This window comes from Eschrichtius robustus, chromosome 10 (genome assembly GCF_028021215.1).
Source record: "Eschrichtius robustus isolate mEscRob2 chromosome 10, mEscRob2.pri, whole genome shotgun sequence".
Lineage (NCBI taxonomy): Eukaryota > Metazoa > Chordata > Mammalia > Artiodactyla > Eschrichtiidae > Eschrichtius > Eschrichtius robustus.
Genome location: NC_090833.1, coordinates 67,996,691 through 68,015,884, shown reverse-complemented (window position 1 = coordinate 68,015,884; position 19,194 = coordinate 67,996,691). Strand labels below are relative to the sequence as shown.

At 38.0% G+C, this 19,194-nt stretch overlaps 1 protein-coding gene across 3 annotated transcripts in view; it reads right to left on the bottom strand.

Moving 5' to 3' along the window:
* The window catches only part of ADAMTSL1 (ADAMTS like 1), a 464,565-nt gene that overhangs the window by 410,964 nt on the left and 34,407 nt on the right, over nucleotides 1–19,194 (bottom strand). For all 3 annotated transcript variants that reach the window (XM_068552874.1, XM_068552875.1, XM_068552876.1), the window contains exon 2: nucleotides 17,549–17,676. In XM_068552874.1, the coding sequence (XP_068408975.1) occupies nucleotides 17,549–17,676 (128 nt within the window). The remainder of the gene's footprint in view (nucleotides 1–17,548; nucleotides 17,677–19,194) is intronic.

Sequence of the window (19,194 nt, the reverse complement as noted above, 5' to 3'; positions counted from 1 at the left end):
ACCATAATTCCCAAAGACACATGCACCCCATTGTTCATTGCAGCACTATTTACAATAGCCAGGCCATGGAAACAACCTAAATGTCCATCGACAGAGGAATGGATAAAGAAGATGTGGTACATATATACAACGGAACATTACTCAGCCATAAAAAAGAACGAAATTGGGTCATTTGTAGAGATGTGGATGGACCTAGAGTCTGTCATACAGAGTGAAGTATGTCAGAAAGAGAAGAACAAATATCATATAATAACGCATATATGTGGAATCTAAAAAAGTGGTACAGATGAACCTATTTGCAGGGCAGGAATAGAGACACAGACATAGAGAACAGACGTGTGGACACAGTGGGAGATGGGAAGGGTGGGATGAATTGGGAGATTAGGATTGGCATGTATACACTACCATGTGTAAAACAGATAGCTAGAGGGAACCTGCTGTATAGCACAGGGAGCTCAGCTTGGTGCTCTGTGATGACCTAGATGGGTGGGATGGGGGAGGGGGTGAGAGGGAGGTCCAAGAGGGAGGGGATATATGTATACATATAGCTGATTCGCTTCATTGTACAACAGAAACTAACACAACATTGTAAAGCAGCTATACTCACCACCACCCCCCTAAAAAAAAAAGCTGAGCTGGACTTCCGGGGGAGTATCGTCATCCCGAGTCTGTCTGTTACCGCTCACTCCAGATAAGCCTTAAGAAGACTCTCTGATTCCCAGGAAATGTGACTCTTTGTTCCTGCCGTCTACAATTTGATGTCTTCAAAAAAAATTCTATCCCACTCACCCGTCTCCCAATCCCAGAGAATCCAAGTTTATATGGGCAATCATAAGGCAGACAGGCACACCCTTTCAATTTGCTGTTGCCACACTGATTTGCTGTCTTTCAAATGCTGGCACTTTTCAAAACTACAAAATCACCCTCATTTTAGATAAATGTATCATATTCTATATCAAGAAATGTTGTTACTTTCAGTCTCATTTGGACTTTAGCCACTTTTTGATCAGTGGTTCCTGCAGAAATAAAACTATTAAGAAAACAAACACAAAACATAGCAAAGAAAAAAACACTTGCCACCATTTCCAAAGTACATCCTGTAATTACCTAACACCTAATATTGATTTGCAAATAATTTAATTCTGCTCCTGAGTTAAGTCTTCCCTTCACTGTATTGTATTACTTTTTGAGTGAGAGCTTATTTAATTTGAGTGAAATATGATAGTAAAGTGGTAATGTTTGAGTTTGGAAAAGTCCTTGTTATTAAAAGACACTATCAAATTGTGAACAATAATATTAATATTAACGTCTACTATATACTGAGTGTCTGCTATAGGTATCTGGTCCAGTATTAGGTATTCTGTGCACATTATCTCTAATTTTCCAACAACTGAAAGGCTTTATTATTCCCACTTCATAGATAAGAAAACTGAGGTTGACAAAGACTAGGAGGCTGAAAGCCATATACCTACTCAGGAAAGAGAGAACCAGGGATTGGAACCCAGGTGTGTCTAACTCTAAAGCATATACAACAACAATAATAATACAAAAGGAACAAGATGTACTCAAGACGTGGAAAATCCTAACACTATATTAAACCTTGGAGGCTGAGCCTGGGGGTTAACTGCACCTTATTTTCCACATCAGTACATAACCTGCTTCTCAATTCCGGTAAAGCCCGTAAGTAAATGACATCTAGATACACACTGTACATTGGGAACATCTCCAAGAGAACCACACTCAGCAGTAGAATGTAATGTGAAAGAACTTCAGTGCAGAAAAGCTTGTATTTCTTGAAAGTTCAAGTTTGTTAAATCGGAATATCAATTTTACTTAAGTAACAAAGTGACTATTCCACTGCAAGGATTCTAATTCTTGCCAAGCATGAATTTCTTCACTGAAGGCATATATCTGGGCATAAAAGCCTCATCTGAGAATTATGCAGTAAAAAATATTTTCTTCTGTTTTTTAAAAAAATTCTTAAAAAAACAGTTAATATAAAACAGCTGAAAGATTTTCTTCATATTTTAACAAAATAAAATTCACCTCTGGAAATGAAAACAAACATTAGAAATTTCAGTCCAAAATGGTTTCTGAGGAAAGTTATAGGCCACCAATAACAAAGGATTTAAGTAAATGCATCTGCTCAATGAAAACTATGAAACAGTTACAGGACTATATTTAGTGAGTTAAATATTGTACCAATTAATGAATCAGAAACTGGTTCAAGTATAAAAGAACAAAATATAAATAAAAATATAGTTTAAACCAAATTTGTACAGAAATTTCCTTATTTATATCAGCTCTTTACTCCTAACCAGTCATTTATTAATTTTGACTTAGTTCCTTTTCTCAAAAAAGGAAATCACCTCAACGTCAAGCTATCATTTGTGATTTATTTTAATTCACTTATAATGAGATTAGTATAGGCTTGAAGCATACTTTATCGGTCTCCAATTAACACATAACAAACCATCCAAACTCTTCCAATACTTAACATCCTAATGTTACCTTAGTTTCTATTACCATAATTTAACAACCTTAGAAGAGAGGAATTGCCATGGACAATTAAAAGCTCTCTTTCCAGGCTTTAGCCATTTGTTGGCTTTTATACCCCCTGCTTACATAAATCTTTAAAAGAGGAAGGTATATTCATTCATCTCTCATTAAGAATAAAAAGGATCTGGTAAATACATCAATTTAAATTAAAAATTCTCACATCTCCTCTCTAAGCAAACAGATCCTTCTGGTGACACAACCAGATTCATCCTTCGTGTTAGTGAACCGTTATAAGAAAATCTGATAAATGTGTATATTAAATGCCAGAGTTCTTAAGGACAATTGCGCTTGTATTAGGCTCATGAAGCTTTGCCTTTGATTTTCAAAAAACCAAAGAGTGCTGCTAAGTCAGAACAGGTTACTGTATTTCTCTGAGTACCTCCTGCCTTTCAAATACGGACTCATGGGCAAAGAATTCTGAAGTAAGACCGTCCATCTGCTTATCTGTCTCTCTTGTTTTGGTCATCCAAAAGGACACTCTGAGCTCTTTACAAGAGAACAGACATAAAACCATGGCAGCAATTCACGCCAGAAGGACTCCGGGTCCTTTAGACCATGGGTCTGAAAATGACCATGAATTGGACAAGCCCAGCAGATTGACAGCCTCAGCCGGGGCTTCACGGAGTACTGGAACACTGATTTCCTCCTTCACTTCAAGTGAGCCTTTCACTACTCACGGGAGGCATAGTGCAGGAGGGGGTCCCTACGGAGCCGGTTAAAATACTTCGCCATTTCTAGGGCTTTTTCCAAAGACCTCAAGAGGGATAACAAATTCTGAGAACACCCAAGAGAACGAAGTGCAAATGCACTGCTGGGCTGCTTTTCACGTTCCACGACATATTATCGTAAGAGTTTCTTTCGGGAAACAAAACTTGATACCAATGAACTTGGCCATTAAAAAGGAAGCTATACGAACCTGCGGACACGGTGTGTGAAGCTATCCTCAGAGGCTCACTACCCTAATCTGTGGGTCAAACTGGATGCTGAAAACCTAGGGGCTAGAACTGGAGTCCGTGCACCACAGATGTTTAGTGGTGGTCTTGCTTTGCACGGGGAGAAAAGGAGTTAGAAGACATGCCATCCCTGTGCATCTCCTAAGTCCCGAGTTCTCATTTTCCCCTTATCTCTCTCTGTCTCACTCTTATGCTTAAAAAAGTCATTCTTTAATGCTCTACATTTTATTCCATCTTTAAAATAATTATTTAATTCTAATTTAGAATGTCTTTCATGAGAATCAAAATGAGCCTTTTTCATGTGGAAACTTTGTGTGGTACTTGGTCCCAACAGGATGAGTCGATTCAGCACTGTCCCTTCTTCAAAAAGTAACCATGGGGTCTTCCCTGGTGGCGCAGTGGTTGAGAATCTGCCTGCTAATGCAGGGGACAATGGTTCGAGCCCTGGTCTGGGAAGATCCCACATGCCGCGGAGCAACTGGGCCCGTGAGCCACAACTACTGAGCCTGCGCGTCTGGAGCCCGTGCTCCGCAACAAGAGAGGCCACGATAGTCAGAGGCCCGCACACCGCGATGAAGAGGGGCCCCTGCTTGCCGCAACTAGAGAAAGCCCTAGCACAGAAACAAAGACCCAACACAGCAATCAATCAATCAATCAATCAATCAATCAACCAATCAATCTTAAAAAAAAAAAAAGTAACTACGTAAAAACAGAGAGTAGAATGGTGATTACCAGGGCCTCGGAGGCATGGGAATTGGGGAGATGTCCTTTAAGGGTATGAACTTGCAACTAGTAGATAAATAAGTCTTGGAGATCTAATGCACAGCCTAGTGATTATAGACAACAAGACCATATTGTAAACTTGAAAGTTGCTGAGAGACTAGATCTCAATTGTTCCCACTACAAGAAAAGAAAGAATAATTATGTGACATGATAGAAGCATTAGCTAATGCTAAAGTGATAATCATATTGCAATATATACATGGATCAAATCAACTCACATGCCTTACACTTACACAATGCTATATGGTCAATTATATCTCAATAAAAAAGTATCTACAGATGACTATGCTTATATTGTATATTCATTATATATCTCTGAATGATTGGAGATGTTCTAGTATGCATCCCTAGTTATTTATTAACATTAATAGATTTGAAGTATTTTTAACAAACATTTAATGAATGTATATTGACTCTGAACATGAATCCCATTCTACCCACACCGATCCCCCCTGAACAGTCACGTACTCCCAGACAACCACCTATGTCAAATAAGAAATTTACTTACAAGAGTCTACATAACAAATAATGTTTAATCTGGTATCACTTGCCTATGAAAAACTGATCTTAAATGTTAAAGGTGTCTTGGACCTTCTTCCTGGTAAACTTCAGTTATTTTCCATTTAAGGTTAAAGCTCCTTCATTAGACAAAGCCGCCAAAATTCTAGGAGTAATGTATCCCCAACACACATACGACCTCCAGTGGAAAAGTACCTTTGAAACAAGGAGACAGAGGTCTTTCGTGCTATGGGACTTACAAATGCAAGCATAAAAGATATCTCCCCTCTTAAGCATTTAGTTGAAAGGTCCCTGAATGTCATATAGGATGCCTATTTGTTTCGCATTGCCTCTTCTGCATGTGACGTATCACGTGGCTCAAACAGATTAGTGCTAAGGGAGAGATTTTTTTTTTTTTTCTGGCTAGATAGATATGCAAGCCAAACTATTATGACAACTTGATAAATGTAGCTTTTGAAAATGCTTTCTGTTGTAATAATACAGCAAACAACAAGGAGGCATGCGGCCAGGCGTCATCCATCAGTAGGTGAGCTGGCGGGGAACAGACCAGACCCTGGTGTCACACCAGTTCTTCCTGATCTGCTAGGGGCTCTGATGTGGCCTAAGGACCCAAAATAAGAGTTGGCCTGAAAGCTGAATTTTAAAAGCAATTTTAAAAAGAAGAAGGGGTAACGGAATTCCACACTGAAAAACGGTGCCATAAATTGAGTCCTCGACGTGAAAGTGTTTCTTTGGCATAGGTAACATATTTTTGTAACATTAGTTTTACAATTCAACACTTCTGCTCTATACTAATCTCTCATTATAAAAACATTCTGAATGCTGTGCCAGCTTGGAGACTCTGATTTATGTATACAGAGAGAGTTACTAAAACTTAATGTGTAGACCAAATTCAGTATAAATGGAAACCACATAGGTTTAGGAAAAACATTCTAAGACGACATCTTCTCTGTTCTTTGATCTTCTCTTGACCATAGGGAACTGTACTTTTACAGATTCCTGAGCGGCAGCTTAGAGGCTGCAGAGCTGTTCAATTAAAATATAGATACACATGAGGATACTACAGACTGAATTTTGGAGTTTGGCCTGTGAGTTTCAAATTGGTTTATTTGCTATTATGAGTGTCTGGTATGTTCTAAATTACAACTAGAAAAACCAGTGCCAATTTCTTTTCCCAAACAAGTATGATTTTACATATCTCTGCCTATTCTTCAAAGACAGACATGCTACAACAAAGCATTGAGTTCTCACAAATAGCGGCTAGGGTTATGAAAATGAGGAGGGCACTCATGTAATCAAAAGAGAAGAAGGCAAGAACAAGACACTGGAAACCACAGTGATCATGCCCAGCTTCTAATGAAACCAGAAACTGCCCCGAGCAGACTGCTCAGATAATCTAATGAGACAACATACAACATGCAATCTCAAAGTGAAGAGGAGCCCCTGGGCAGGACGTTCTGGTTCACAAATTCTGGTAGAATGCTTTCTGATTTACAGTCACTTCACACATTTATTGAGCATCCAATCGGAACCAGTACTAAGCCAAGGCATTGTGAAAGGTACAAAAATGAGGACTCCCCTGACCCTTCTCAAAGCTATAATTTAGTTGTAAAATAATCCACAAGTCCAAATAGAACACATATCAGTATAATGTAGCATCAACAGCTAATGGGCATGGTCTGGATACTAAATATGGAGGTATTAGACAAAGGGACCGACTGATGAGAGACAGAAGTAACTTACAAAGGTGATATCTTAGGAGGGGTGTCCTATATGGGCCATACAAGTCCCAAGAGGGTGATGGGAGAAAGGAGAATTCAAAACACAGCCTTCCCTCCCTGCTCCTGCTTCCTAAAGTACGGCAGTAGGTTACTGGCCCCCATAGTCCATTCGGTCAATTCACCCAGCACTGACTGAGTACCTGCTTTGCAAAACAGGGAGACATAAAGAAAAGCAAGATACAACCTGTGCCCATCGTGCTGACAGTCTAGTGGGGGACAGGGTCTTATTAATAACTATAACACAAGCCAGGCTAGGTAAAAGTGATTAAAAGTGGTGCAAACATAGTGCCTTAGAAATATAGCAAAGTGAGACTAGGGGCCACCGCTGGAGGTTACTTTAGATAACACTGAGGGTTTGTGGGCATGGGCAGTGGGAGGCGTTGTAGGAAGAGGGCTCGTCAGGAGAAAAGGCACAGAGTCAGCAGCATGGCCGTCAGTTGAAAGGGTCAGGACACAGGCCTGCAGCCACCCAGGATACTTTTCACTTTTAGAAAATGTATTTTTGGTTACTTGCTTTTCTCCTTTGCAGTCCCTCTGTGTGATCTATGAGTTCCAGTGCCCAGCGAAGCATGGTTTACTGTTAGCATTCCACAAGCATTTATTGAGAAATGCAAGGAAGGAGGGAAGGAGGGAGGGAGGGAAGGAAGGAGGGAGGGAAGGAAGGAGGGAGGGAGGGAGGGAGGGAAGGAAGGAAGGAAGGAAGGAAGGAAGGAAGGAAGGAAGGAAGGAAGGAGTAGAACAGAAGGAAATGCTATAAGGATAATTTCAGGTCACAAAGAATTTTTGGCCTCATATTTGCTCTAATTTTTGAACCTGAAACCCAATTAGAATCTTTCTACGATAAACCAAAGATGAAAAGTTTACAACGAAACTAAATAGCTACCAAAGGAAAGAAATTTTGGCTCTTTTCTACAGACATGTTTATTTTCACATATTTACTCAAAGTTGTATTTGTCACTGCAATGCATTTGTTCCCTCTGAAAGAGGGCGAGGGGTGGGGGTCAGGGGGATTGCTGCCTTTGGCTAGAGATCCACCAGCAGGAAGGACATGTACTTTATAACACATACACACATGCCATAAGATTTGCAAATGATCTTACATTTGCTCGGTAGCCAAAAGAGGCAAAGAATGAGAATAAAAACAAAAGTGTTTTAGCAACATCAAGTCTAACTTTTCCATCTTCCCCATGAGGAAAATGTGTATTATGAAACTCTAGGACTCTCACAACCTCACCCCATACAGTCCTGGAACTGGGAATTTATGAATTATTTTGGCTAGAGACAAAAGCTCTTCGATATGCCTGTATCACCCAGATGTCCACTGCAAAATGAGGGCCTGGAGAATCACAACATTTTTCTTTAAAACCATTCATATTCAGAGCAGTTTTAGACTCCTCTTCCTATCTAACAGCAAAATGGGCCACACATTCGATTTGGAGTTGAAGGGCGCCTTAGACATTCTTTCAATATAAACATTTATTGAACACTTATTCTGTTCCAGGCACTGTCCTCTTGACATCGTAGATGAGCCACCTAAATCCCAGAGAAACTGAGAACCTAATCCTACATCACACAGCTAGAAAAGAGTGGGGTCCATATTCAAAATTAGTAGTTTGATAAAAAAAAAAATAAAGGGGATAATCCACAAAATAGGATAAAGTTTCTATCAGAGGCAATGAAACACACGGTTTTTCTTAAGAGTCAGGTTCCCAAAGAGGTGACTGTTTCCCATAGGAAAGGGTCTCTATCTTGACTAATGAGTCCTACCGCAAAGCCAAGGTAGAGCTTGGCCCTGAAGCTATTTGAGCTTGGCATGTGTAGTTATGGGCTTCAGCTGATGATCACACATAAATATGATGTTACTTAGCGTTCTGTACTTATTTTTTTCTGTCTCTAGGTAAAGTATCCATTCCCCAATGTATGTAATTCTGGTATCTCTTTTTTTTTCTCTTAATATCTTGTGTTCTTTTATTTCAATCTCTCTCTCTCTCTCACTCTCACAAACACACACGCACGCACACACGCAGGCACACACCCTTTCGACCCTTTATCCCGCACCCCCCATCCCCAGTGGTTGAAACTAAGCAAAACAGAGTTAGATAAACTCCTCTCTTCTATTGTATTGATACAAACTGGGATCAAACAGACGAAATAGAATTCAAGGAAGTCTTTCTTTTTTTAGGGGGACAGGGCTAATTATAGATGCGGAATTGAAGGTGGAAAGTTAAACTCTATGGTTAAGGAATTTAATGAAATTGATGGGAAGTTGATCTCAGAGAATTTGCATAAACCACCCCAGTCACTGGGAATTAACTTAGTTAGTCACTAACAACCTGGAGGTTTAAAGGGTCATATCTATAAGCTTAATAATGGAATGGAAGAAAATTTCAGAAATCACCAAGTCTATTCGCCACTTTGGGCAAGGTTGATCTTGAGTAATACTAGACAACTGGAGAACTACACAGAAAGGTTATTGCTGTGGCTCACAGGAGTACAGAGGAAATCACTACTTTTATGTCCTGACATGCTGGTGTCCATGACTTTTCCTCCCACACTGCAGATTAAGTCATTCTATAAAAACCTGAGTGAGGAAGTTAAACATAAAGAAATCTCTTTATCAGAAAATATCTTCTTTTCTTCATAAGCCCAACCTCTAAATTCTCAGAAAGCTGGAGACAAACCTCATCATTTCACTATCATGCCCTCCAATAGAGCAGCAATTCTAACACTGGATACACATTAAAGTATTTGGAGAGCTTTTACAAAATTATTGATGGCAGGGCTCCAACCCCAGAGATCCTAATTTAATTGGTCTTCAGTGGAGCCCAGATATTTGTATTTTTTATAAAGCTTTCCAGGTGACTCTAAAGTACAGCTGGGGTTAAGAACCAGCGCTACGGATGTATTACCTATTTACAGAACTGGGGGAAATTCTCTTAGTTCTTAAAATATCTTGCAACTATAATCAGTAGAAACTCAATATAATCAGTAGAAACTTAATAATATGATAAATTCCTAACAGCAAATTCTTGTCCCTTGGGCTTTATATCCTTAGTTACACCTAGAAATTTGCCTAATACATAGTAGATGTTCAATAAATATTTATTAAATGAACGCATGAAAATTGAGATTCAGTCTTAAAGGTCATATGTTTCTGAGAGTTTATTCATTTTTTTCTAGGTTATCCTATTTTTTGGCATATAATGGTTCATAATAGTCTCTATCACCCTTTTAATTTCTGAAGCATCCATTGTAATGTCTCCTCTTTCATTTCTGATTTTATTTATTTGCATCTTCTCCCTTTTTTTCCCCTCAGTCTGGCTAAGGGTTTGTCAATTTCATCTTTTTCAAAAAACAAACTCTCAGTTTAGTTCATCTTTTCGATTGTTTTTCTATTCTCTATTTGATTTGTTTTTGCCCTAGTTCTTATTATTTCTTTCCTCTGCTAACTGTGGTCTTAGTTTGTTCTCCTTTTTCTAGTTCAGGCCAATAACAAACAAAAATATTGAAGCAGTAATCTAAAACCTCCTGACAAAGAAAAGCCCAGGACCAGATGGCTTCACAGGTGAATTCTACCAAATATTTTAAAAATAATTAATGCCAATCTTTCTTAAACTCTTCCAAAAAACAGAAGAGGGAATACTTTCAAACTCAGAAACTGAACAAGAAAAACAAAGCTGGAGGCATCACATTTCCTGGTTTCAAACTATATTACAAAGTTATAGTAATCAATACACTATGTTACTGGGACAGAAACAGGCATATAGACCAATGGAACAGAATAAAGAGCCTGGAAATATACCTGTGCTTATACAGTCAACTAATCTTTGACAAGGTGCCAAGAACACACAATGGGGAAAAGATAGTCTCTTCAGTAAATGGTATTAGGAAAACTGGATAGCCACATGCAGAAGAATTAAACTGTACCCTTATCTCACACCAAGTACCAAAAATTAACTCAAAATAGATGAAAGACTTAAATATAAGTCTTTAAACTGTAAAACTACTAGAAGAAAACATAGGAAAAAAGCACCTTGACACTGGTCTTAGCAACAATTCTTTGGTCATGACAGCAAAAGCACAGGCAACTAAGACAAAAATTGACAAGTGAAGTTGCATCAAACTAAAAAGCTTCTGTACAGCAAAGGAAACAATCAACAGAGTGAAAAGCCAACCTACCTAGTGGAAGAAAATATTTACAAACCATATGTCTGACAAGGGGTTAATATCCAAAATATATTTTTGAAAAACTCATATGACTGAAGAGTAAAAAAAAATCCCAAATAACCCAATTTAAAAAATGGCCAGAGGACCTGGATAGACATTTCTCAAAAAAAGACATAGAAGTGGCCAAAAGATACATGAAAAGATGTTCACCATCACTACCATCAGGGAAATGCAAATCAAAACCACAAGGAGATATCACTCACATCTGTTAGAATGGTTATCATCAAAAAGATAAGAGGGAGAGGAGGTAGAGAAAAGGGAGCCTTATGCACTGGTGATGGAAATGTAAATTGGTAAAGGCATTATGAAAAGCTGTATGGGGATTCCTCAAAAAATTAAAAATAACTAGTATATGACCCAGCAATTTCACTACTGGGTATATACCCAAAGGAAATGAAATCTGGATCTCGAATAGGTATATACCTGTGTTCATTGTAGCATCACTCATAATATAGCCAAGCTATGAAAACAACTTAAAGGTCCCTTGATGAATGAATGGATAAAGAAAATGTGGTATGTACATACAATGGGGTATTATTTAGTCTTAACAAAGATGGGAATCCTGCCATTTGTGACAACACAGATGAACCTGAAGGACATCATGCTGAGTGAAATAAGCCAGACACAGAGAGACAAATACTGAATGATCTTGCTTACATGTGGGACCTAAAATAGTAAAACTCATAGAAGCAGAGAGCAGAATAGTGGTTGCCAGGTGCGGGGGGGGGGGGGGGGGGGGAAATGAGGAGATGTTGGTCAAAGGGGACAATGTTTCAGTTGTGCAAGATGAATGAGTTCTGAAGACCTAAAGTACAGCATGGTAATGACAGTTAACAATGCTGTATTGCATCCTTGAAATTTGTTAAGAACATAGATCTTAAATCTTCTTAACACACACACACACACACACACACACACACACTACGGAGATGGGATGGATATGTTACTTAGCTTGATTGTGGTGATCTTTTCACAATGTACACATTTATCAAAACATCAAGTTGTACACCTTAAATATATATTATTTTTACATGTCAAAGATACCTCAATAAAGTAGTTTTAAAAAAAAAGAAAACTGAGTAGAAATAAAAAACTTCAGAAAAGCTGTTGAACAAACCAAATAAGGAATTTTTAAATAAACAGAAAAAGACAGCCAAGAGTTACAAATTCCCAATATGGCTAGTAAAGGTTATGGACACTAAACACATTTCCACCATCTTTTATTTCAACAAACAGGTTTATGGGACAAACCAGGCCATAAATTGGCCCCAAACATTCAGTCATTGGCCTTAGTGTATTTTCCTCCTGAAAGAACATCAGATCTTGGAACAAAACATCCCTTTAAGATATATGACCTGGAATATTAGAAATCCTGGTAATACATTTAGAATAGGCTTTGACCCAAAAAGTTAAAGGAAGGCAACTGCAAACTCTTAAACATATATCCCAAAGTGTGAAATCTCCTCTAACACAATGAAAAGATCACCTCATATAAATGACATGACTAGTCGGACTCATTCGGAACTTGTACATCTTTCTGTTAAACAAACCTCAAACATTTCCAAGGAAAACAAGGCTGATAACACACAACATTTGATGAAGAATAACAGATAAATCTTGCTTTGGGGCTCACTTGTGCTGGAAGTCCTAAAACCTCTTAAGTCTTGTGAGCCTTAATTGGATGTTATGACAGAGATGAGGTGACTTTAAAAGAAAAAACATCTGTTTAAGAAGCCAAATCTTAACATTAAAATTTTCCTTTTGGTATTTATTATTATACACCAAATCTTAAAATTAAAATATTTCTTTCAGTGTTTATTGTTATGCAGTGTATAAATTATTTGCTAACTAAAGCTTATATTCATGTAAGTATCAATATTATTATGGGAGAAAAATTGTATTTGCAATTAAAAAAAAAATCAGAGGAGTTAGCTTATTTTCCCTTAGCACAATTATTATGAAATGACAAGTCTGAATGATCTTCCCCATTCCTGTGAGATAATCTTCCTTGGGATATTTATTTTAATTTTTTTGCACTTATATTGACAACATCCTGGCAGCCACATCCCTTTGGAATAATATCACAATCTTAATTTTTTTAGGCACCTCTATAGTGTGATGATTTTTATCTCTTGTTCATCTAATAATTTTGTTCAACTCAAAAAATTTTTATTCAACTCAAGAATTCAATTCAAAATTTATTAACTTTTTAAAATGTTTTCATCCTTTATAGGTATGCCTCTTTCTTTTGTTATTTGGATATCTATGAAGTCAACAAGTATTTCATTTTATCAGTTGGGATTTAACAAAATATTCGTACTCTTAATGTATTAAATACCTATTGTATTAATTTATGAATCCATAGTATTAATTAGTCTGGAGATTAATTTGGCATTTCAGAAAGTGAAAAAAGGTCATAAAAGACCTTTAAATCTTCTTCAGCCACCAATGCAAAGGCTGACACTACACTTAAGAGTATCAGCTGACTCACTCACCGCTACCTTTTTTTTTTTCTAAAAGATATCTGCACCGCCATGTTCAGTGCAGCATTATTATTTTTTTTTAACATCTTTATTGGAGTATAATTGCTTTACAATGGTGTGTTAGTTTCTGCTGTATAACAAAGTGAATCAGCTATACATATACATATATCCCCATATCTCTTCCCTCTCGCGTCTCCCTCCCACCCTCCCTATCCCACACCTCTAGGTGGTCACAAAGCACCGAGCTGATCTCCCTGTGCTATGCGGCTGCTTCCCACTAGCTATCTAATTTACATTTGATAGTATATATAAGTCCATGCCACTCTCTCACTTCGTCCCAGCTTACTCATCCCCCTCCCTGTGTCCTCAAGTCCATTCTCTACGTCTGCATCTTTATTCCTATCCTGCCCCTAGGTTCTTCAGAACCATTTATTTATTTATTTTTTAGATTCCATATATATGTGTTAGCATACGGTATTTGTTTTTCTCTTTCTGACTTACTTCACTCTGTATGACAGACTCTAGGTCCATCCACCTCACTACAAATAACTCAATTTCGTTTCTTTTTATGTCTGAGTAAATGAGCTGCAGTTTGCACCTTTGACCTTGATCTTGGCACAGACCTAACATAGGGGTACATGTAATGTTAGACACATTATTCTTAAGTGCCTTATGCATCTGGAACTCCTTTCAGGCAAAAAGCTAAATGACCTGGCTGAAGACAAACCTAGAGCTCTCAGAGACACATCTTTAGTATCAAATTTTTAAAAAATATGCTTAAGTCATTTAGGTTGCAGAAGGATCATTTCCACTAAACAACACACCATACAAGGTCAACCAGACAAATGAATTTGCTAAAAATATGATTTCAGAGTATTTAGTGGGAGAGGTGGAAAACTGGAGAGAGAAGAAGCAGCTTCTCAAGGTAGTCGGTACATTGTTTAATTCATGTGTAATAAAACAAAGGACCATCATAAAGTATAAGTAGGTAGAGTCTGTTTTTTAATTAAAAAAAAAAAAAAAAGCAGACATTATATACCACTTGGTGATTAGCAACAACTGCATTATTAGAGTTACTCAATGAAACCTAATGGAATCTTACAGAAATTAGCAAAAGTTGTAGAAAAAATTTTATACAGTGCCTTCCTTTATTGCTCAAATCAAATTTGCAGCAAAAGGCAATAATCAATGCTGCAATATCAGAAATTGGGAAAATCAAGCACTGCTTACTTTCTGTGAGCCTAGAAAAAAGACAGGGGAGAAGCCAAGGAAAGGATTCTGCTCAGTATCTTCCTGGGTCAGGGCTGTTTTCCCAGCATTAAGTACTGCCAGTTGAGAATGAAGGATTTTATATTTAATGCTTGTTTATATTTTCACTGTGCTTTGCCTCCACTGATTTTTTTTTTTCCAAAAGATCAGAGAAGATGTTCTATACTCAGGGGATTAACCAAGCCTCCTCCAAGCTCCCAATCCATCAGGGAACATACTTAGCTCCAGAAGTTGAGCCACTGTCATCTATTCCATAAAATCTGACTATTTTAGCTTCCATTACAGTTCTATCATATTGGGAATAATTACTATCTGATATCAGACCTAAATGTGACCTATGAGATCATATCACCAGGGCTAGAAAATGGGCCTGGCAGGTTAACTCAGCAGGTGGATGGGAGTTACTTGGGCTGAATTGGAATGCTAACTATTACATTACAACACACATTCTAGTTACCTGCTGGGCCTCTAAAGACATATACATTCATAACCTCTGACCTTTCCCAAGAGTTATAAGGTGACTAAATTGAATTTGGATGCCTAAATATGGAGTGGAGAGATGAGAGAAAACTCATTATGTCCATTAACCATCAGAAATGAATTGCCACAGAAGACTATCCATGGTAGATTGCCAAAATGGTCCCAATTCTTTACCTGCCCTACATCGCATGGCTTTCCTTGTAACATTTTTGCTCTCGCACATTGACTTTGGACTTGGCTAGGTAACTTACTTTGGCCAATGTACATCTTTTAAAAAAATTATGACAGGACTATTTATCTGTGCCCGACATATATTTTGACACCATTCTTCAACTGGGCTTGTGTTGTGAAGTGACTTTATGCTGAACTGTACTGATTCTGGTTCTCTTGAGAAAAACAACACATAGGTTGATTCAGCTGTGCAGTCGCTTCTTTTACTATTTCTTTATGTTCTTACCAGATCTGGAAATGCCATCTGTTTGAAGATTTTTTTCTTTTTCTTCAAATCCCTAAAGAATAGGTGGTCCACTTCTCTCCCCATTCTTTTTTTACTTCCTATCCACACCAGTATGAGTTTACTGAATGTGTTTTTTCAATATTTGAGAGCCAAATAGGGACATATATACATTCATAATTTTAGAATTTACATTCTACTTTTTCAGTTCATCATAAGTAGATGACAGCCCTGACCCAAAGATGACACTGAGACCTCCCATAGTATCTTTTTTTTTTTTTTTCTCCCATAGTATCTTAATAAAATCCTAACGACTGGAGCCTTAATTTACTAGGTGACAAAAATGGTAGTTTTGAATATAACAGGACATCAATATTTGATGATTTGCCAGATGACAGACTTTCACTTGTGGTTTTAATTCATTCCTGAAGTTGTTTCTCAGTCTCTCACTCAGTACAAGGTTTTCACAATGTAACATTCACATCACTGAGCCAATGTGAAAGTTCCCATACATTTCTTACCAGCTTTGTGAGACACATGTTTTGGCTCATCCCTACAGAATATTCAAGCATGCTTACTTGGGCAAACTACATAATAGGAACATTCCAAATTTGTACCTTTTGGCTTTACCGATGTGTGTTTATCATGAGTTATGCCCCACAGTGCTATCACCATGTAGCATCACGTAGTACAGATTTAGGAAGTTTTTGATATTCATGATTAAGAGAACAGGTGAATCATTAGGATGAAAAGTCTATTCTTTCTTATCGGCTCACAGATCTGGTTTGATATGAAGCTGGCCTCCAATGAAGACAAACTCGCTAGTGGATTCAACCAACAGACTGATCTTCAGTGTAGACCCAAACACCAGAATGGCTAAATACCAGAATTGATCTGGTATCTTTCAAGATATGCCCTTTGGTCATTTTCCCCCTGGGTATGTTATTTCCACTTGGGCCTCTCTGGAACCAAAACGATATCTAGTTATCAATGGATTCAGTGAGGAAACATCTATTGAGCTCTTAATATCTCTCAGACCCTGTGCAGACCTGGGGGATATGGAAAAAAGTAAGACCTGGACCCTGATTTCAAGAAATTCTCACTCTTACTAGAATAAGTTGACATTTTCCTGAAACTATATCTCACCACTTTCTGCTGTTCATGAAAGGTCTAGAAGAATCAGCAGATACATAATCTTTCCTTCTTCTGTTTCATGTTTTATTTATAATATATAGTAATTTTGATCAAACCTCTTCCTTGCCACATATAACACTTTTCACTGTCGAATAAAATCTTTCATTAAAAAAAATATTACCATAGTACTTTGTATTTTATAGTTTGGAGAAAAATCTAGTCATAGACCACACAGTTCAAGAAGCAGTTTTGAATTATTATTATTATTCTAAGTAAAGACTTTCCATTCTAACACCTCCAGCCTTTTCCTTTCAGCTTAGGAACTGTTAGCCACTCTTACTTCCCCTTTCATCATCTCTCCCAGTGTTCATGCCCCAATTTCCACTGCACTTTCTATTCTTCCAAATCTCATAATATGTAAAACTCATCATTCAGGAAACAGAATGACCTTGGGGAACTTCTGGCCATTATAATATCTAAAGAAACCAAATCAATATATCCTTCATTTGCAAACTACTTGGTAACATTGGAATCCAACATAATATGCTATTAACGTTAATATTTTTGTTATTATTGTCACCATAATTAAGATGGTACCAAAAGTATAATATATTATGGAGCTATAAATGCTAGATCCATTTCTAATAATAAATTTTCCTTCCAGTTCTAACATGAAAACAGATAAGAAAATTTGCTTGGTGAATGAGATAAATTCTATATTGCTTATCATATAAGGGTATCTAAATACTTAGCTGGAGATGGTCATATTTAATTCTTTGGACCTTCCTTTCATTCCTTCATCTGGATTTGTGTCCAACAAAATGCTCTGCATTTCTCCAAAAGTATGCCTCCAACCTGCTCCCTCGGGGTCTTGCAAAAGCCCCAGGCTGTGGGTTCAGGACTTACTTGCTGCTGAGGCAGCGCCTCAGCGAGTAGGAGGCCCCTCCACCGCAGGTGCGTGAGCACTCACTCCACGGGCCCCAGGCGTCCCACAGGCCGTCCCGGTCCTCCTCAGAGCGTGCGGTCCTGGAGCTCTGTGAGGAACGAGAGGATGGTCAGTATGAGTCCTCAGTGAACGCGGAAATGTGCGTCCTAAAGCGTGGGTGGTCTGTGTGTCTGTACATGCTGGCCTTGCTGAATATGAAGACGGGTTCAGATTCTCAGATTCTTTCCAATTTAATACTGTGCATATGTTTAGGGAGAGGGATATTTGAGTTCAAGGACCCTGGGCTGTGACTGAAAAGGGCAAGGGACTGCATTTATGGGAGTGAACAGAAAAAGGTGGCCAGAAATAAGAATCTGGGTCAGAGGAAGATAGATTGCACTGAAGTCACAGTTTTGCCCAGGGTTCATGAGTCTACTCTTTTGTTGCTTTGTGAAGAGAGAAGCTGCACTCAGAGATGTTTCTGCTCTGAGAAGATTGGCATGTGCATACCAGCACTGCTTTCCAAAATTTAACATTTTATACAACTGACTCTTTTTTTAAATGAAGCAGCGTCATTCCTAGTTTTCAGATGTGTTAATGAGAATAATTGCATGAAGTAACTTCAGTAATGCAAGGATTGGCTCCAGACAGACAGATTTGCTTGTTATTGACAGACTTCCTAGTGAAATCTGCATTTACTGTAAGGAAGATTGTTATGTGTAGGTCTCCATGTAGTGCTTCACATTTCTTAGAAGAGTTAAAGAGAAAATTTGTGCCAGTTACATAATAGAATAATAATAATAGTTAATAGAACAGGTTCTGAAGTTAGAAACTGCCTGGGTTTGGATATGGATTCTGTTTTTTAAGTAATTATATGTCCTTGTACAAGTAACTTACCACCTCCCTACACTTCAATTTCCCTTTCTATAAAATGGGGATAATATTATAACCATGACACTACATCCATGTGTGTGCATGCACACACACACAAAACACACACACACACACACACACACACACTGTAGAAAGACTAGTTATACAAACTAAACTTAGGACTAGTTTCAGAGTAAATCACAAATAAATATTACCTATAATTATTATGTTATTATAAATTGAGAATGTGTCACATATGTACGTTCACAGTTGTATTAGTCTGCTCATGTTGCCGTAACAAAATACCAGCCTGGGTGTTTTAAACAATAAAAATTTATTTTTCCACAGTTCTGGAGTCAAAGTCCGAGACTAGGACGCCAGCATGGTTGGCTCCCAGTGAACACTTTCCTTTTGGGTTACACATGGCTTCTTTGTCACTATGTGGTCACATGACCTCCACTTTATGTGAGTAAGAGAGGGAGGGCAAGCTCACTGGTGTCTCTTGTTAGAAGGGCACTAATCTCATCATGAGGGCCCCATCCTCACCACCTCATCTAACCCTAATTATCTCCTAAAGGCTCCATCTTCAAATAACATCACATTGGGCAGGAGGGCTTCAACATATGAATTTGGGGGGGATACAACTCAGCCCATGGCAAGAGTTCTACAAATAGCTAGTGTAAACTGTGGCCAAGTTACTTTACTGAATAAACCAAGTGATACCCATATAGTAAAGGTGGTATTGCTTCATGTC